The following is a 22524-nucleotide window of genomic DNA, read 5'->3' on the forward strand; positions in this document are numbered from 1 at the left end:
AATCGTCGAAAAAATCGAATTGATTTTTAAAGAAATAATTATTGCCTAAAGAGAAAGAGAAAAAGAAAGAGAGAAAGAGAGAGAGAGAGAGGAAAGGGGAGGGCAGAAAAAAAGAGAGAGAGAGAATTAATTATTAATTATATCATTTAATTATTAATTATATCATTTACATCAATTATTATTTCCCGATACTTGTGTTTAGAAAAACACAATCGTAACAAGTATCGGGAAATAATAATTGATTTGACGGAGCGTCTCAAATTATTATATCACTATTCAAGTGTTGCGTGAACGATAAGTGGAAAAGGAATTCGATGAAATATCTCCCCTATTATCACAATAACATTCAAGTGTCACCGTGAGAATGATAATAAAGCCGTAACACATAAACAATATGTCGTTAAAGCTAAATATCACATTGATAATTCATTGTCGTAATATCTTACGCATATCATGTATATGCGCAGAATATTAATGTATTAAAGTACTTTAAATTGTACATAATTTATTTATTAAATGATTGATGGTATTATAGATCGGATTTATAGTCTCCGTTCTTATATGCAAGATCGTCTTAAATACGATCTTAAAATGCTATACGGCTATTAAATAAGTTATTGATTGAATGGTATCTTAAAACGTCTTAAGATCACACTTATACCTACATTAATTTTCTCGACTAGTCGTTTTCAAATTTGCATGTCATTGTTATATCGTCTTTTTACCGCGTCATTGTTATACCATCCTTTTACGCGGTAAGATCATTTATAATTCTCGTGTTCTGCGACCTCCGATCTAAACATCAATTTCACGCAATTTATTAGCACGCTGCCATGCATTTAATAAAATTTAAGAGCGACCTCATCTCGATTTTTGACATACATAAACGGACCGCCCCCATATATTACTGCGGCACGTTATATATTTTAATAACAATTAATATGCGTTTAATTTATCATGCGTTTCAAATCTTTTAGTTTGTCTTTCATTATTTAATATTTGCTAAAGATGGGCCAAAGAAAGGGCAGAAACGTTCGTTAATGTATATTGTTAATAATAAATAAAAAATTTTTTTCTACACGCTAACTATACTCGCGCTCGACTCTTCATTGTCATTTATATTTATACATGGTTGTTTTTATCACAAGCCTTTATCAATATATAATAATAAATAACTATTATAAATAAGAAGCATAATTTGATATTGCTTAAAATGTTTGATATTTTTATTCCAAAAATAAGAAAAAAGTGAAATCAATTTATTATAAATATTTTCGAAATATTTTACACATTATATCTATTTAAAAATTAGGAAAAAAATTATTAAGAAAATTTATTTAAGAAAATTTATTTCATATGCGCATATATTATATATATTTTTTTTATATTATTTTATTATTGCTGTTTGTAATATATACTATACTAAAATGACAAAATATCACGCGCAGCTAATAAAACATTAATAAATCTATAATATTTTTTCACAATTTTCTATTGGATCTAATACGGACATGCACCAACGGCTGTTTTACCATGGCTCTGAAAATTGAATCTAGCCATGTAGTTTTGTTGTCTCTAAAATGAATCTAGTTGACACTACTGTACTAGCTAGAGAGTGTCTTTTGAAAATTGGCCTCTCTGGCGGATATGTGTTTTCTTAAAAGTAGATGTAATGGCGCTACTATACGCTATGGCTTCTCTCAGATTTTTCTCTGTACTAACCAATAAGAATGTTGGAGTTTTTATCTAATTTACGCCACGTGCGTGCCTATGTGGTTATGTTAACAATAATATAATATAGAAATTATGGCTTCATATCGTATACATAATGTAAGATTTTACAGTCCGGAACCGAAATCCGTGACTTGTTTATGGCATGAACCGAAAACAAAAAAATTAGCTCTCGCAAGGTTAGTTTAACATTTATTACTGTATATTTATTATTGTAATATTTATGTAATAAACGCATTATTTTTGTGTAAATATTTGTTATAATCATTTTTCTAATTTGTTCTTTCTTTTTTAAAGAAACGATAACTCTATAGAAATATGGAATGTCGAGAATGCACCGTTTGTCGAGTATACTATAGCCGGTCACGCCGAGAACTCTGTGGAAAGCATACTCTGGATTGGTCCGAGACTGTTCTCGACTGGTTTACAAGGTGCAGTAATAGAATATGACTTAATGACACTGGGAATCAAATATGAAGTTATGGTAATAGGAGGCGCAGCTTGGTGTATGGATGTGAATCATGAGAAAACTTGCTTGGCTGTTGGTACAGAGGATGGATATATCAATACTTTTACCATATATAAGGATAAATTGATTTACGAGAGAATATTTGACAAGCAAAAAGGGAGAATTTTGTGCATTAAATGGGACAATACCGGCGAGATGATTTATACAGGTTCCATAGACACTGTCAGAGTATGGAATGCCATATCTGGACATGCAATTCATAAAATGACAACTTTTAGAAGTAACATGAAAAAAAGTACAATAGTTTGGTGCCTTGCTGTTACTGACGACAACATAATAATCTCTGGTGACTCTCAGGGCTTTTTATGTTTCTGGGATCCTCATATAGGAGTACTGATAGAGTCTCATGAAAGTCATACAGCTGATATATTAGCTATCACTTTGTCACATGATATGAATGTTGTTTATGGTGCGGGTGTGGATCCAGTTATAAGGAGTTTTTGTAGAGTTACTTTAAAATCAAGTGGCAAGTTTCAATGGGTAAAGGGAATCGAGAGAAGATTGCATATTCATGATGTTAGAGCACTTGTAGAAGCCAATGGAAAACTTTATTCAGCTGGAGTAGATGGGTATCTTGCTGTGTCAAGTTATCCGCCAAAAATTCTTGTAAAATATCCACCATTACAATCATCCTGTGTTACAATTTGTCGAAAATCTAGATGTATTCTGTTACGTTACACAAATTATTTGGAGTTATGGCGACTTGGTTCAATCACTAAAGATCCCCCAGAATTAGTAGGTTCGTCTATGCTACATCAATTGGATGAAGAACCTAGAAAACTATTACAATTACAAACAAAGGGTAATGAAAGCATAATTTCATGTGCCATTAATAAGGATTCCAAAACGATTGTATACTCGACAGACACTCATGTCAGAGTTTTCAACTTTGATGTGATTGAAGGAGACGCCCAATTGTCTAGAAACGACACCGATTTATCTATGAACCGAATACAAAAGATGCTGTTCAGTCCGAACGGCAAATTATTCATCACTATTAACAATGACGGCAATGAAAATACTGTGACTCTATTTAGGGTGGATAAGAAAAGTTTGAGATTAATCGGTTCGTTTTGCACAACAAAAGAATCCATTACAAACATCAGTCTCGTATGCTTGTCTCCGGATAACAAATATCTTATATGTACGGATCGGCAATGCGGAATCGCTGTGTATTTCATCGGCAACGGTGTAACAACGGAATCGTTGAAATCGTGGCGATTACCTAAATACAGTTGCCCAGCGACAGCGATTGCTGTGCAAAAAGGCACACTCAATCTGATCATAGTTTATTCCGATCATAAGGTAAGAATATAGTAAATCATATATAAAATTTAATAATTTTTAAATTACATAATATGTGGATTTTTTGTGTGTGTTTGAATCTAATATTATATAATGCACTATCATAAAATGCTACACAAGTATTATTATATTACAACTATTATGCTATTAATGACTTGCACATGTTAAGGCAGCTTTATTTTTACGCGGCAATTTTACACTTAATTGCTTTTATAATCTCGTTATTTGAGTTATCCGGTTTATGGATTTTACAATATCTTTTCTTATAGTTTATCATCATGAGCAATATCAACTTCTAAAATGTACTATAGGATTTTATATTAAAAATCATATAATTTAAATTGAAGATTCAAAGTTATAAAATTTCAAAATTAATATCATGAAATAATTTTTTTTTTCTTGATTAATATTTTTCTCAATGTCCCAAAATGTTGAGATATTCTTTGGTATTAACTCTATTGGTATTAATCATACAAATAATAATATTGTTTTTCAGATTGTCGAATACAATATTCCTGCAAGACAATATACAATGTTTTCCAATAATTTGCAAAATTGTATGTCAAAACAATGGTTGGCACGTCCATTCCCGATAACAAATATTCTATTTGATCCACACAACGAAAATATTATAATCATGCAGGATGATTCAAGTGTATATGTTATCAATAAAAATAGTGAGTTGCCAGAAAAAGAAGCAAAGATACCAAAGCGCGAAAATGGAGAAAGTACAGAAGATAGCAATTCAATTTCTAGCTCACATTTTCAGCACGCATTCCAAGTTGTCAAAAAGTATAAGGTAATGTTGCCAATGAGGAAAAATATTTTACGTAAATTTTTAATAAATATATTAATTAAATGATAAAAAGAAAAACAAAATCTCATGATTTTATTATTTGCAGCATCTCGTCTATTTAAATTGGTTAAATGGCGAAGAGTTGATTGCAGTTGAGGTGAATCCAATTTCGTTATCAGAGAAATTACCACCTACATTAAAGCAAAAATTCTTTGGCATGTAAATATTGTGGACTATCGAGATATAGACTACTATTGAGAAGTAAATGAGATTACCGAAAGGTATTTTTTATTAATACTGGTAAATGAATAAATATTTCTTATTATATTTCTTATTATAATATTTCTTATTACATTTCTATATTAAGATTAGAGTTCGCTCTATTTCAACGGCGCATTTTAATATTCTAATATTGTTTTCATTATCGGACATATTTGTAGGTATCAAATAAATTGTGAGATTCGCTATTTCATACACTTTTAATTGTGTATGTTCAAGAATATTTTTGATAAAATCCGTTATATTTTGAATAACTAATACTCATTGAAATGTTTCGAATTTTTTATTTCTATAGAAATAGTTACATATATATGCCATAACCAGATTATATAATTCATTGCTTTATAAAACATCTCAGTATTTTATAAAGTACGGCCACATTCTCAAATCATAGTTGAAAATGAAATATTTCATAATCTGACTAAGAATATTTGTCTTTTTATAAAACATTAAAAAACGACCCATTACATTGTCAAACGATTTGTACATAATTTTAAATTCTGATTAGTTGATTTCAATTATTTTATAAACTGTCTTTGTAGAACAGTCATTTATAGGAAGTTAATAGATAATTAGGTAATAATATTAATAAGTGATTTTGTATATTTCTAAGTGAGAAAAAGTTGATATGAACACTTGTATTTATTACAAGTTTTTATAAAAATATAATATAAATAGAATTTTTGGAAATAATGTTTGAAAACAAATAATAAAAAAAAATATAAATGTAAAAAAATATAAAAAAAACACTTATTATGATTATTTTATCAAATGTAACATAAAGTAGGCCAATAAAAACGCGCCGTTTATCAAATGATTGACTAATCAAAATTTAAAACGAGCAAATTACGTTTGACAATGTGGCGGATCACTTGTTAGTGTTTTATAAAAAGATTAAAATTCTTAGCCAGATTGTAAAATATTTTATTTTCAAGCACAATTTGAGAATGTGGCCACTTTTTATAAAATGTCTAGGTGTTTTATAAAACGATGGATTTCGTAACCTGGCTACGACATATATATTGCTATTGTTTTTGATCGTTTTAAAAAATTATACTATTACATATCGATAAATCTCGAATCTCGAATCGTCATTACGTGAAACGCGCCGAGACAATTGCATTTGCAATTCGCACGCTCCGTATTTCCCGCGGGTGTTATTTTCTAAAAGTGAATCTCGTGCGCGAAAAAGTGTCACGAATGTTTCTTGTAAAGTGTCAGACAGATTTATCGAAAAAATATTAAACATCGCGCATTATTACAATAATTTCTATATATTGGCGATCCGCTCGATTGAATCGCTTTCCTATATATTTATTTTTTTCTTCGAAATAAATAAATGGGAAACAGGTGCACAATTATTGTTTCATATCTTATTCTATTCTCTCGTATATCTTTATTCTGTAATTGTATAATTGTTTTGATTATATCATCATATAATAATTCGCTACATTTTTCAACCGGTTCCTGATATTTATTATAGACATCTCGAATTCTTTTTTACTTTTATGGGGAATAGTTATTACGCTGTCTTCTTTCGATATTTCGAGAATCGAAACATTAAACATCGATACATCTCGCCGCCATGACAGTTGTGAACGAGCCGCGGCGACCGTTGAGTTGCGTTCAAATCGCTCCGTATTTCTTCAAGTGTTATTGTTTAAACGCGACTCTTGTACGCGAAAAAATGCTATGAATTATTCTCGTGGATGCCGGGCGTTCGTCGAAATAATTCATGTGTCAAACAACGCGTGTTATCGTTGTCTCATATGAACATCTCTGCGTCGACGATCCGCGTGAATTGACCGAACGGGGATTGCAAGCGTCTCTGCATTTTTCACGTTAGCCTATCTCCGAAGTGTAGCGAAAGCGCAATTTATGCACGTCCGTCTTCAGGTATGTGTGTGTCATCATTCTGTAAGTAGCTGCGCCGATAATATTTTCGTAATTAGTCAGTATTCTGACTACTTTACGACATATTCTTTTATTGTGTATGTGTGTGTGAATTTTCTCTGAACTTTTATATTAAATAATTATTTTCTCTACTTAACGAGATTATTGATACGCTACATCAATGATTTAAATTTTAAACACTTTGAGAATCGTTACTTATCTTGATCATTTTGATCATTTTGATTGTCTTCAAAAGAATCGCAGCCTTTTATTTATACCTGATATACATCTTTTGCTTATTATATTATTAATTTCACTATTTATATTTAAGATAATTTTCCATAAAACACACAATTCACATTATATATTTATATATAACATATAGATGCAATATGTCGTGTATTTCCTTAAACTGAAAACTGTCGATAATGTCAATGCTCTTCAATATTCCCTCTTGATAATCACGAAAAAGTTCGCAAGATTGGTAGTCTTCAATGCGTCAATGATATAATATTTTAATTTTAAAAAATATCTCGATAAATCCTATTTTTCTAAGCATTTTTTTTTTATACCACATTTCTCTTTAATCTTTCTTTACAAAGTGCATATATGGAGATATATTTTTCTAATACAGAACATATTAAAAATATATTTCGACCAAATATCCGATTAATTTAATCGTTGATTAATTTACCAACATAAAAATTTTTAACAATATAATGTATAATATAATACAAATTTATTTCTAAATTCTGCTTTTGGTAATCTCGGTTTAAGTTAATCAAAGAAAATTAAATTAATTGACGTTTGGTCGAAGTAGCTTTGAAAAACACATTTAAAAATATTATTCGTAAAACGATATAATTGTAATAATGCACATGATTTATTTTTATCTTTTTATTCATTTACGTTTTTACTTATTACTAGACACGTCACATTCTATTTCAAATATATATCATTTTCTGAGTTCTTCAACCCAGAAAAATAAATCTTTGTTGCATCACGCGGAATTCATGAGGACCCGTGATGGGGGGCTCGATCGTCCACTTTGGCGAGATGAATAAACGACCCGCGAACTCCAAGTTGTATTCCGCGCGAGACGAACGGTGACCGATCTCGGCGGATGTCGTTTTCGGGAAGGCCGGCGATGCTTTCAAAGGAATCGGCGAACGTTCGATCGCGTCGCCTTCCGGCGGATCATGCTCGAAGGTATTCACCGGAAGTCCCGCTTTTCTGCATTCCTCCGCCAACACCTACGGTCAGTGACACGCTGAAAGACACATTGAAATTCGTCTGTCGATGTTCGCGCGTTTGTTATTTTATTTTTCCTGCCGTACACTCGCTTGGATCTGGCAGAGTTTTTTTAAGGTACCTCGCTGAAAAATTGTCCAGTCAAATGCTCGTATTTCTGCGGCCATACCCGTCGCGATACGCATTCGAGGAAATTTGTTTCTTTACTGAAACGATACGATACAATTATCTTGTTAATAAGACACATTAAAATGAGTCTACGCATTATTGCGTGTGATCCTACGTGTAATCAACTTAAGGGGGCATATCCGTTTGAACTCTCAAAAAATGAGTATATTTTCTAGATTTTTTCGCAGCGCAACGACTTGATAAAAAAAAATTTTTTTGTTTACAATATTACTAAAATATTATTAAGTGCTTAAATAAAAATTTATAATATTATTAAGTACTTAAATAAAAATTATTAAGTGCTTGAATGAAAATTTTGAGTTGAAATTTTTTTTTTAATTATGCGAATATTTGCAGATTTATATTTTCATATACGGTGTGCATGAAACACCATGCAGCCATCTAAAATTTGGAGCTCTGCAAATATTCCCATAACTTACAAAAAAAAATTTTAAGCTGAAAATTTTTATTTAAGTGGTTAATAATATTGTATTAATAATGTAAAAAAAAATTAAAAATTTTTATTAAGTTTAGTAAGTTGTTGCGCTGTAAAAAAATCTAGAAAATGTACTCATTTTTCGAGGTTTCAAATGGGCATGTCTCCTTAAAACTATTATCATTTTAATATGTCCTACGGCAAATACATATCATTACCGAATATTATCAGCGACCACTTCGTTTCTGAAAAGATCACCGTGTTTTATAGGAATCACTCTTTCAGCCACTTTCTTGCTCTCTTTATCTTTCTTTTCCATAGACATTCCGATACTTTTTCACACGACGAACGCAGTTTCCAGTAATGAATCCAACCAAAGCGTACGCGCAGTTTGTTCGATACGGATTGTTGCTATAGTTATCACGCGGTAATCTTGAAATTTTTAATCTTCATCTTGCGGAAGAGAAGCATAGAAAATTTTCGGATAAAATATATCAATTTGTATCGTGAATAAAACCTGTAAAATAACAACGCAAAGTGTCGCAGATTAAAACTGCCCTATTTTATGGGCAGTTCTAAATTTTCAAATTTTACCAACATGAGCTATCGATTTACTTGTGTCAATGTTTTTAAATTTTGCCATATCCGAAATATACACTGGAAACAATTCTGAATCATCCAAAGTCGAAATGATAAAATGGACGAGAAGACGCTCTACGGTAAAGATCCCCTAAATCCATTATCCGACTAAGGTTTATCGCGATTGCAGGAATATCACCATTGCAGAGTCAGCAGGGATAAGGATGAACATCGGGAATTTTTTTGATTATCAAAGTAGCCGAAAAATAATCAAACATATGATATAATATTTATGTAGCCAGAGCGATTTACATAAAGTTTGTGATATTCGTATACATCGATGCTCAAATAATAAGATATCGTGTATATATCGAGAAAGAAGAAAAACAGGGAAGTATTTAATAATGAAAGAGATAGAGAAAAAGAGAAGAAATGAATAGAGAGAGAAAGAGACAGAGAGAAATTAAGGAATAGAAATTAAAGATAGTAGCAGAATGTAGCGTAGATTAATCTGCGCGAGACCGCTATTCATAGCACTTATTACTTAAAATGTCAACCCACACAATTCCTGATTATTTGCGTTTTCATTTCTACTCTTTCTCTTCCTTTTCTTCTTTCTTTTTTTACATATGTGTATATGTATATGTATATTAGTCTTTTCGCTCCCACTGTCAATCTATCCCGTCTACCTATCAGTCGTGTCGCGGCTTATCTCTCACTTGATTTATACCCCTGGTAAAATAGCACCATTCTATTTTTTTCTTCTTTCAATCTTTTAGAAATTTGAAAGTTTATCACCATATTCATTTCTTCTTAATGCAATTATTTCTATAATTTGTGCTTTTAATGAGATCAAAAGCAACAATTTTTTTATAGAATTAAAATTATTATACATATAATCTCATTATCAGAGATAAAATCATTATTTTGATTTATCGTAAATATATATCTAAACAATATCATAATTATGCAGACAAAATTATGTGTGCATAAAATTTTGAATAATTTATTATTCATTCATGATTAAATAAAAAATGGTCATACTGCGGGATGTATCAAAACGACGATACATTTTTCTATTGATTTATACATTGTATTTGTATGATTAAAATTTAAAAATACTGCAGATCACTGTGCGATCTTCAAATGATTTACAATTATTTTGACACAACACACTGTTAGAATATATAATAATACCAACGCGCAAATTACAATTTCACGCCAATGTTTAGCAGGGAAAAGAAATAAAAAAGCAGGCCTGCAGAATGACCATTAATAATTACACACACACATACACAAAATTTAGCAATGCACGATGCAATTACGATGCATAAGGACCGAATTATGATGTACAAAAAGAATTTTAAATAAGATATAAATAATAAATATCCAAATTATTATATTATATATTGTATATATATAAAATAATTAGTATTTTAAACAAACATTATAGTATGCAATGGATTTTTTGATTTTATTCATTAAATAAATATTTAATAAAATTGAATTATTGTAGATTAAAAACTTTTTTTGGAATTTACGCTTTTATAAAAAAAAAAAAATAATAAAAGTTTAATTCATATAAAAAGAGAGAATATAATTTGAATAATAATATAAATCTTATTATTTTATTATAAATATTTGGAAAGTTTTAAAATAAAGTCTAGAATATTTTACATGTATTATATTACAATGCAATATGTAAAATAAATTTATCATAAATAACGAGCAATTAATTTTACAAGTAACAAATAATAAAAAGTTATTAATTTTGCTTATCCTATTTGCTTCGCATGATGTTTCCTCTGGGCTCCCTCTTCTTCTCTTCTGTTTATTTTTTGTTACTTATTCGTGGCACTTATATTCATTCACGAAGACATCATTAATTACGGTTACATGCGCACTGAGAAGAATACAGCATTTCCAATTTTAATTGCACGCAACACATAATTTATTGTATTGAAAGATTAGGAAAATTATAATATTCAATATTCTGAAATCGGTGAAATTCACGCGGCGGTTATTTGTCCAACTATGTTACCTTTATTGCTAATAAATAACACACTTTCATAATATTTAACTGTCTCGTGTTATGTCATATCATAAATTAATAGATATACAAAAGAGAACTTTAAAATTAAAGCTAAATATTCTCGCGCAGAACACGTATAAAATATGTTGCCTTTTTTTGATGTCTCCTATATTTGTTTTCAATCGAGGAATAATATGATGACACATGAGCGTTGAACTTTGTGTGTGTGTGTGTGTGTGTGACTACGCGCTATTGTTTATATACGTCATACGTGTCATTCGCGCGGCGTACCTCGGGTGGAAAGGCGCAATTTGGGCCGCTCCGTGTCGTATTATCTTTCAAATAACGTTTTCGCAAGTACTATAAAATACTAAATACGATTATTTCATGCGATTATCACGATTAATGATTACCGAGTCGCACGATTAATTATTTCCCGCAATTCTATCGTTCTTTAATCAATAATTAATTTGATTCACGTGATATTGCGTCAAAATAAAGTTACCGATTTCATTTTCACAATTTCTCAGATCGTTAATGAAAAATCGCGATCATAAATTGGGACAACTTCGTATCATGTGACATCATAAGTAACAAATATAGTTGTACTTAATCACATAATTTTATGTTTTCAATTGCGTAGTAAAAATTCGGTATTTATATATCAAATATAATTTATTAAAAAACGTATATAAATGTTTTATTTGATTTCTTTAATCGAGAATATATCGCGTAAGTATATAGTTAACAAAGCAACGATATATATGTTTTCGGATAAAATATTTTACAAATATTTATATTTAATTCTAATTTATGTATTTATTCATCTATAATATAACACAAATAATAAAATAGAAAATTATACTATATGTACATAAACAAAGAGAACGAGTGAATTTATAACCACACGATTTTAGAAGCGAATCATGATATATATTTTCGTTTTGTTTTAAATATAATAAAATACGTGTGTGATTGTGTAAGATAAATGACGGGAATGCAAAATATCACGATCGTTTTATTCTTGTGTTTAACGCGCGTGATTGTAATTAATCGTGTTTTCACGAGTGAACTCTTACAAGTGTCATGAGGAAAAGAATCAACAAGACAGAAAAAGCAAACTCAGAGAAACGTCAGATGAAGCACCATGAACCATAAGGTTAGCAAATTTTAGTATTTATTTTTTACTTGTTACGTGTCAAATTAATTGCTTATTTTACATTTAATTGCTCTTTGCGATAGTGATTTATTTAACAATTTAACAATTTAAAAATATTTAATATTTATTTAAAATATGATTTATTTATAATCTGTATTTTGAAATTTAGTTCTATAACAGAATAAGTATATCATGTGAAAATCTTATTATGTGAGGATATGTGAAAATCGAACTGAAGATTACATTCAATTTTATCCGATCTTGCTTTGGTGCAAATATATAGGCTGTTCCCAATTTAAACGTCAAAACTTCGGAAGTGTATAAAACACCGATAAAGCAACAAAGTTCTTTGGAAATTTGCTCGTTTTTGCTTCGTTTTAAAGAAAATCGCAAAAAAGAAACAAAAAAATTTTACCAGAAAACTTAATACTAAAATTATTAGATTTATGAAAAAGTATCATGAGATAAAATTAAAGAATTTTAAATAAATACGCGACAATGCGAAATTTTGTCTCTAATCTAATTTTATCTCAAAATTTAAAATCACTCTCTTTTCTTAATTCCATGTCTTACAACTTTTATTTTGTGATACATTTCGATAAACCTAATAATTTTAGTGTTGTTTTAAGTTTTTGATAAATGTTTTTTTTTTCTTCGAAACGAAGCAAAAATGAGCAAATCTCTAAAGAATTTTTTATCTTAGTTTATCGGTCCCTTACATGCTCCCGAAGTTTTGACGTTTAAATTAGAGACACCCTGTACATTGATCAGTATATATTGATAAAAAATATTTACAATTGACCAATCCAATTTGACAAAATTTCAAGTACTCAAATCTTGCTGCAATTTTCCCGAACTGATTAGCATTAAATGTCTGATTATTAAATATCGATGAAATAATTGTTTATGCAATAACAATTCAAACACCATTATATGGTTCCAATTCAACAGCATTATATCATTGAACGCAATTATCTCGTTTCATACGAAACATTTTAAATTAAATATAAAAGAAACGTACAAGTTAGGTACGAGATTTACGATAGCGCGAGTGAACTTTCGATCCCAGTCATTCGAGCTGGTATCAGATGGCAGAAAAATGAAGAAGCGTCAGATCGGGGAAGGGGAGGAACGGATGGGGAGCGGGACCGGGGGAAGGGGGGAGGGCATATGCGGAAAAACTCAAGTGCGAGGACGTGCAAGCGCGATCTTAGTCGCCGTCAGGAGAACGAAAGAGGTAAAATGAGGGAGGGAGCGATGAAAAAGAAAGAATAAGGAGAGAGAGAAGTAAGATAGTTCGTGGGTGTAGAGACACGGCGGGGGGCGCTGTAAATTACAAGCGGAACGCCAAACCGCTATGGTCTTCTCTCGGTGGCGCAGGGGTGTCTAGACGTATAGATAATGCCGGGCTGGCTTGGTGCGGGGTAGACGCAAGCTAGACGGTCCCCGGTTGATCCAGTCAGCCGAACCAACCAACCAACCAGCCAGCGCCAGCCAGCCAGCCAGCCAGCTACTACCCGAACCAGCCAGCCAGCCAGTCAGCCGGGTTGCGCTAGACACATCGACCATGTTCCGTTTCTCTTCGTTTCTCCCGTTTCCACTATCTAGCTATCTATTCGCGTCTCTTTCTCGCGTCCGCCGCGATCTACAAGGTGGTCCTATTAAAAACTTGTCAAATTTAACGAGTATATTCTTGAAAAAATTTGCAATCGGTTTCCCCCGTGTAGTTAAAATTTGTTCGATAATTTTTATTATCAATCCTCAATAAATGCCATAAATTTTGTTAGTTCTTTTTTTTTTTTTTAATATAATAGGAATCTTTTTTATGTGAAAATTTATTTGAAGAGAAATTTATTAAAATGATATAGAAATAATCATATCACCTTTTATATGTGTAACACTTCATCTTTGATGTTTTATTATTAGTTATATTATGTAACTATATTACTATCAAATCTTGTCACAACAAACGCGTTTTTTACGTGAAAAATTAAAAAAAAAAACTTATTCTATTAAGAATTAAATGTAATAATTTTGTCTCGATAATTAAGCTTTTCGTTAGCAAAAATTTAAAAAAAATAGAATTAATATAAAGTTATCGCGGCTTAATTCGGAAGCACCCTGTATGCGCACTGACTACGTCCTCGTCTTACTCGCCTATATATGCGGCGCAACCGGATTTCCCATCGTTCTCGTCGCGCCAGTCGGCTCACGAACGAGAACCTCCTCACCTCTCTCATGCATTCGGCGCGGCCAGGAGATGCAAATCCCCAATAGCATCACCTGATATCCAAGATCCCATTGGCAGCGATCGTGACGTGGATGATGCACGAGACCGTCGCCCAACCACCGCCGTCTCTCCACTCTCGCCTCATTCATCTTTCTCTCTCTTTTTCTCTTTCTCTCTCTCTCTCTCTCTCTCTCTCTCTCTCTCTCTCTTCTCTTTATTTCTCTTTCGACACCCCCGCCAACAACTATTCGCGTATGCACCACGAGCGCATAGAATTATTCCGTTTCTCCGCGTGCCAGGGATCTCTAGTCTTTGTCGCGTCCTGGAAAACCCCGACCCTTGAACGCGAATGCTGCACGCTCTTGCATTGACTGCAGCAACGGCTGCAATCTCGAGAAAATAGAACTCTTAGACATCGCTTGCAATCCTCGCATTGTAGGATATCCGGATTATTGTATTACCGAGAAGATAATTTTTAACACATACTTTTTATTGTTGAAAAAAAATATATAATCCGATATTTCTTATACTTATTGTTAGTATCTTTTTCTGGTGATATAATAATGTAATTTATTAAAGAAAGAATTATGATTTACAAATAGAGATTCCTGAGATATTGAGATATAGAAATATAACAATTACTACCGAAGTTTTGTATAACATAAAATCGTCATCACATATCTTTGAATCTTTTTACATTTAATTTGTTAGAATTCTTTTCGAAATATATATTCGGAAAAGAAGGAGATCTCTTCTATTCGAATACATCGCGCGAAATTAAAAAAAAAAATGGGATATCACCTTTGCAGAGATGATATTGTTGCAATACAAAAATATTTTTCTTTTCTCATTCGAAAATGGACATGATCATCCCTTCATAAAGTGTCATATAAGACTATTGTAGGGAGCTGTATCGCCATGACGATGGTCCTGAGCTCTCGATGCAACATCGCGATGTGATACCGACGTCACATTAGACGCGATCGCGCGGGGCTTTATGTCACATAAAATTTCTCGCACGATGTATCTCCTTTTTTTTTTCTTTCGCGCCGAGAAACCAGATGTTTACGATGCGCGTGCACGCGCAACGAAGTGCTTCGATCGCGACGTAACTGTCGGCGAAATGGAAGACGAGTCGCGGACGCATTAAGTCGGATCAAGCGGCAGGGCTCGCACGTCGCCGAAGATAGTAACGTCGTCGCGTAATCGTTCTCCGTATTTTTCACCGACGGCGATTGCGATCCTCCGTTCCGCCGTGGCCGGCGAGTTGCGGCTGTTTATCAGAGCGAGGTATAACGAGGGATTAAGAGCACGCGAGATACGCGACCAACGTCTGTATCCTTTACTTTCCTCCTTTCTTCTTCCTGCCTCTCTCGAGCGCGGTAGCGGCAGCCATCGTCCTTCGCTAACCGCGGTAGCGTTTTAATCGGCCGACTCCGATGCATAAATCCACGTTAAATAATACGGCAGTTAGCAGCGCCATTAAGCCGCTCGAGATACTACCGCGAAACCGAGAGCGTGAGCCACCGGCACTGCTCTCACAAAGTCGGTATTTATCGATACCGCTGTAGAGAGAGAGAGAGAAAGAGAAAGAGAGAGACCGATGTCATTCGCGGTCGACGGTGTCGCAGCCGAGAAATATTATATCATCTGGGGACCAAACACGCTTTGCGATTCTATCTCTGACCGTTGCATTCATTATACTTCTCTAAATCACTCAAAGCACAAACATATTCGCGAGCTATTTTTGACGCGATGGAATATAAAGGAATGTATTGAGAATAAGGAAATGGCTAAACGTTTTAAGATGTGTATAACGCGAGAATGTACTATTATTCTTATATTATTTATTCAGATACGCATCATATAGAAATATCAATTGATTAAAAAAATTACATAATAGGACGTAAATAAAATTTTACATCGTAAAAATATCAAGAAAATATAAAAATAGCACCGTAAAACATTTCAAAAATATTTTTACGATAGAAGTACATTGTTTTTATATTTTTTTTTCTTCAAATTATGTGTTCTTGATATTAAATTAAGTATTTTGAAACGATGTATCATTACTGAAATTATATCACGACAAATTTCAGTCTTACACTATAGCATCGCGATTATCAATTACTCATAAATTTTAATCCTCGCTAGAATCACAACTTTTGGAATAATTATCGATCTCTCCTGCCTTTCTAAAAGCAGCAAATATTTCAGGGTAGCACCATCGATTGCCAATCATCACGTTCCATCAGTATTGCCTTGGCGCTCGTTTACGCCACGACGAATAAAGATTCAAAGCGGATACGGGTCGTTAATCAACTGACCCGGACTCGCGTGTTCTCGTCGCTAGGTAGGGACAGGGGAACATCTTGTTTCCGGCAGCTTAATGCCACCGCGACGCGATTCATTCTTCATTCCTGCTGGCTTTTCGACGAGCGATCGTCGGGGACGATTCGAGTCGTTGGCCACGGTAATTTCACCGCCATGTCATCCCGCTCCGTTAATAAATCATGAAACCGGCGGCGACGTGCCCCGCTCTTAACGACAGAGACCCCTTTGATTATTTCTATAACGAAACGCCGAGGAAGTGATTCTAGGATGTCCCGGGGGAAGGAAGGTAGGTGCATGTAATCGCAATCTCGGGGTAACGCGGCGAGATTGTAAAGCCGCAGCCGCGCGATAATAATCATAACTCGCGAGGATGCGTAGCCGCCGCCTCTACACAGCGTTCCTCTTCCCCTTGCCCTTTCGCGTGGTCTCTCTTCTTTTTTTCTCCTCGAATTAACGAGCGGCCGCGACAATCAACGCGATGTCTGCACCGTCGTCGTCGCGACCGCGCGACCCAATCTCATTCGTATGCGCGGGGAACTTTTTACTACTCCCTTCGCTGTTGCCCGCCTCGCTCGCGGGGTCACGAACCCCCGAGTCTCGTGCATATATCCCCCTTCCCTTCGCGAATTACGCGAAAACGGTAATCCTCCAACAGACAGTTTTCTCGACGCGACACCGAGCCGCGCCGAAATGACTCACTATTTTATTTCCGTACCCCGGCTGTGAAACAAGAAGTTAACGCCGTCCCTCGTTTACTTCCCTTTACAGTTCTCCTTAGTTTAAGGGATACGACGAGATCTTATCGCAGTCGACTTCTCGCTCCGAGAGAGGCAGTTCTCGTCTGCAAAAATTATGTAAAGTCCTTGGAAACTCTCCGGATGCATTTGGAATGTCGACAAGATTTTTTTCTTCTTATTCAGATATAAAATATTGTAATATATTGTTGAATAATCGTATATTATATATTAAAAGTAAAATAGTATACGCACAAATAAAACTCACAAAGCTGCTTCTAAAATAAATATTGTTAAATTATAAAATATAAAAAATAGAGATATATTTATACATATACATATACATTTATATAAAATAAAATAAAATATATTCTCTCAAGCAAGATACACCTAACGTATTATCATAATAAATATGTACAGGATGGCTTACGTAAGTAAAGTATTACGCAAGCTAATAACTCTAAAAACATTTGTCCAATCAAAAAGTTGTTCATAAGAAAGTTTTATGTATTCGAGAGACCTTTTGAACTACAAAAAACATAAAGTCCTCACTCCCTCTTTAAGGGAGGCGGGGGTAACTTCATAATTTCAAATAGAACCTATAAAATATTACATATTTGGATTCTGCGGGAATGAAAAATGTTTTTATCAAAAGTAATAAGCATTTAAACTTTAAAGTAGAATATATTCAAACTAATAATAAAATCATAAATTAAATGAAAGACCATAGTTTTTCTGTTTTTTTTTTTTTTTTAATTTATTAAATGTACGAATTATTGTCCATATTCTCATCTAAATGTATTATGACAAATATTTTTAGATTTATTGACTCGTAAATTTACGTGGGCTGCCATTATATAATATTTGGCTAAAAAATTTCTAAATATTAATACATATTTTTATGTAAATCGCATGTCATTTAATTCGGTGTATCGAAAAAGTTGATATCACTCGTAGTAAAGCGGAGAGTTTTCAAGAAGATAATTTAATGGTTCACCGCGTATATTACGGATGTGCGCACTTACTGATAAGACAAATTAGACATAACAAAATCAGGCGATATGTGCAAATAATTAACACTCTTTTCGCGACGCGTGCGTATTTAATTCGAAGAAAACATCGTCTTATCATGTGCGACTTTTATCGCTCGACGCTTTCGCGTATGACGTCAGGCTGCCGTCTGTAAAAATCCACGAGAAATCGCGTGAGGTCTTAAAATAGTGAAAAATAATGGAAGTTTACTTTCTCACGACGGCGTATCAGCTTTTTTATATCGCGCGCTGCACGTGTACGTGCATCCATCTATGTCTGATAGAAGCTAACTTAAAAATGCGCTGTGACCTTTATCTATAGATATAATAGATAATAAAACACAGAAATTTTTTTGATACAAAAGTGACATAATGGCACAAGTTGTCGATGTTTGCCAAGCATATTGCTCAAGCGTTAGACTTTGTATTATGATCGCCGCTGTTATGAACTCGTCACATGTCCGGAATTGCATACGAAAGGTGCTCGTGCATGTGCGTGTCGTTTACATAATGTTCGGATCGTATTAATTATTGCGCAGTAAATTTTATCGAAATAAATTTCATCTACGAAAAAAAAAAAAATTTTTTTTGAAAGTAGCGACGATAATGTGGGAATATATGTACTACTTAAATTTTCAATCATATTTTAATTCTAAAAAACAATCATAAATTTTTGTATTAAAAAATTATATTAGAAAAGAAATTTGAAGAACTTTTTTATTGAATTATTTTCACATATTTGCAATTCTAATTTCTTCTTTGTAACAGTTGTCGATCAAACGAAATCGATGTTAAAAAGAACGCAATTAAAATGAACAGATTACGTATCATCTTATTTCTATTTCGAGAAACGGAAACGTAGAAGATCATCTCGCTGTGACTCGCTCGACTTTTGATCTAGGCGGGAAGTGCTTAAATTGCACTTTAATTCTATTCTATCGGAGCTGGGCGGCGGGGAGGGAGGGAGGGGGAGAGAGAGGGGGGGAAAGGGGGGCGCGTACGTGGCAAAATTCCGAAAAAAGGCGGATCAAAGCGGCAGAGAAACTGCAAGGCTGTCTGCTGCAGACGCGAGACGTGGGATCCATCGCCGAAAGGAAGACGAAACGAGTCGAATAAAAGCTAAAATCCTCGGAACCATCCTGCGGAATCGTCCTGTGCGCCGAGTATCACGTCCGCCACCCCGTATGGCGTCCCTTCTCCCGGTATAGAGTAACCCATCCTCTGGTCGTCTCTCTCTCTCCCTCCCTCCCTCCCTCCCTCCTTTTAGCGCATTTCACCCGCGCCAGACGTCAGACGTCCTCGCCGCAGCCGCAACCACAACAGTTATAACCGTTGACGTTTTTGTCCCTTGTTTCATCGTAGCTTCGTCCTCGCATACGTATAGTCTCGTGCGAAACTCTCTTTCTCTTTTTCTCCTCTCTCGCTCTCGCCTCGCGCTCCGTTTCATCGCGTTTCATTCTGATTATATGATTACTTGCAGTCTTCTTGGTCTTCAATTAATACTTTAACCTGCCATTGCCCGTGCCATTGAGAAAGCGCTCCATTAAGTTCTGTCTTATTAAGTATGAATGTTTAATTCTCGGAATAGTATTATGAGTTCCACGTGTCTCTTAAAATGAGATTGACAGCGAAACGTTAAGGGATTCTATTTAGAGTGACTTGATCGTCACAAAGATACTAAAATATTGGAAAAGGAGTTATTTTCTTGCCGATTATTTACTTGATATAATATATAATTATAAGAGAGATTACATTTTGCATATTATATTTTGTAAATTATAAATTAGGAATTAATTCAATTATCTACAAATTAGTTTTCAATTAATCAAAATCAAAATTATTCGCACAATTTTTTTAAATTCTTTAATCGAATATCTATATTTATTTTTTTCTTAACGTTCTCAAAAATAAATTCTTTTTTTCTTTATTTAACGCTATCACTCATGTCTTCTGATACTGAAGAACAATAGGGAGTCGACTTAACGTCGATGTTATATACTGTTTCCCTTTCATAGATGCAATCGCATTATCTATATATATTCATTGCCGAGACTGCAAGGTCGCGCCGTCAAGGTGCCTCATTCTCGAAAATGGATCGATGCGACCGTCTCGAAGAAAAGCCTTCGTTTATAATTCATAGAGATTGTAGAATGTAATATCGTAAGTATCAATGTATCAAAATTAACGCTTTGAATAATGAGAAGTGTATTTTTAACGTTACATCGAAAAGATAAAAAAAAAACACATTTACGAGATTTACAGTAATAATTTAAAAATATACGTCCGTATATTTTAAACGAGATGGTGATAAAAACCATAAAAGATAAAATAGCTGAATAATTTGCACGTACTTTATCGAACACGCGAAATTTCGAAAGCGATTCTCGATCGCGGGTGCGCTCAAAGTCACCGAGGGTGACTTTTCATCCCCTTTCTCCCCAAATGAATTATCGTCGAGACGTAACAAGGGAAATCCCGATACCGGCAGGCTCAACGGTGAGAAGAGACGCGAGGAAACGTGACGAGACGATCACGCGATGTAAGGCGTCTAGACGGTTCCGGAGAGCATGCCACTTGGAGATGCCGTCTCGCCCGAGCAAGGATCGCGTTATATCCCAACGGAGGAAGCGCGAGAATGTTCGATTTCGTATGCGAGAGATGGTAATAGGAGGGAAAGAGCGAGGCCGGAACAATGGCGTAAACGGCATGTGTGCACCTACGTCGCGCCGGTGCGCGGATTGTCGCGACGCGTCGCCGGGGACGGACGGACGGACGGACGACGCTGCGGGAAATTACGTCTCACGCACGGAACGACCGCGAAACCGTAACGCTCCTGTTGTCTCCCCGACTATCCGTCTTCCTTTCCCGCCATCCTCCCTCTCCGCTATCCATCCGAGGCATCAGGGTCTCGCGATGTCCTCCTTCCTGTCCACTTGCGGACGTCGGTCAGCCACCTGTCTTTCCACCCGTATCCTGCTTCGGACCTCGTTCGTCGTCGCCTCGTGTTCACGCTTCCGGAAGACCGACGATCACGTTTCCACGAGAACACCACCGGTGAGAGACGGATACGTTCAAAGCGACTCCGCTCGATTTCAGTTCCCGTTTGTGCATACACATATACGTATGTCCCAGGATCAGCAAATGTTTTTTTGGTATAATATATATTTTTTATTGTTTTTTTTTAGCCGCAATTTGTAGACATTTTTTTCTTAACAACAATATCGCAAAGGCTTTATTTATTAAATCTTTTAAATCTTTAACATCACATTTAATACTGCAAAAATAATATTTATATTAATTTAATTTAAGAATATAATTTTGTTTTCTATTTTAGCTTAGTCTTTTATTCTCTGTGTATTCAATTATTAATTATTCTATAAATAATTGATTTTTTCAAAACAAATCAACGTTAAATCAATAAAAAATTTATTAAAGTTAATAAAATATTAATCAGCAATTGATACATTGATTACAAACGGTTGTTCCTGATTACAAATAGGTACTTGAGATGTATTACCGCAATTATCATAAATAATTACTGTATTACGCGAGAGTAATTATCAAAATTGCAGTAATCCCGCGTTACAATGGAGTAATTACGGCGATTGTCATAATTATTGATAGTAATTTTAACACGTGCGTGAAATTCGCGCGCGAATAAATGGGATAAAGGATCAGTGGGGAAAAAATGCGAATTCATGCGGATATCGGGAACATACGTAGCGAGAATTCCATCGCCTCGATATTCTTTAAATTGTGCGTGCAAGCGTCGCAGAACAAAGTCAAGTTACCAACGAGAATGAGTAATACTTTTACGACGTCAGGAAATCCTTTTTTTGTCTCGCGTGCGGCCTTAATAGCAACATCTTTCTTTTAATTTTATTTAACGTACAAAATGACGGTGGCAGTCGAGCTATCGCTGTACAATTTCTGCATGCTATTAAACATTAATTCTCAACATGCATTAATTCAACGAGCGATCACGGTTGAGTAAACGAATTCGCAACCGATTGTAACAAGAGATTGCAAGTCGTATC

The 22524-nt window shown here is 34.2% G+C and overlaps 1 protein-coding gene and 1 pseudogene across 1 annotated transcript; one reads left to right on the forward strand and one right to left on the reverse strand.

The window, feature by feature from the left end:
- The first annotated feature begins 1679 nt into the window (after positions 1–1679).
- Positions 1680–4688, forward strand: LOC126848199 (U3 small nucleolar RNA-associated protein 4 homolog). The gene is made up of 4 exons (XM_050588880.1): positions 1680–1910; positions 2029–3565; positions 4062–4364; positions 4468–4688. Exons 1-4 carry the CDS (start codon positions 1807–1809, stop codon positions 4582–4584), a joined length of 2061 nt encoding a protein of 686 aa, XP_050444837.1. The 5' UTR covers positions 1680–1806; the 3' UTR covers positions 4585–4688.
- Positions 4689–7504: 2816 nt separating this feature from the next.
- LOC126859409 (uncharacterized) lies at positions 7505–9774 on the reverse strand (annotated as a pseudogene).
- Between the last annotated feature and the right edge of the window lie 12750 nt (positions 9775–22524).

The sequence above is a fragment of the Cataglyphis hispanica genome, chromosome 3 (assembly GCF_021464435.1).
Source record: "Cataglyphis hispanica isolate Lineage 1 chromosome 3, ULB_Chis1_1.0, whole genome shotgun sequence".
Classification (NCBI taxonomy): domain Eukaryota; kingdom Metazoa; phylum Arthropoda; class Insecta; order Hymenoptera; family Formicidae; genus Cataglyphis; species Cataglyphis hispanica.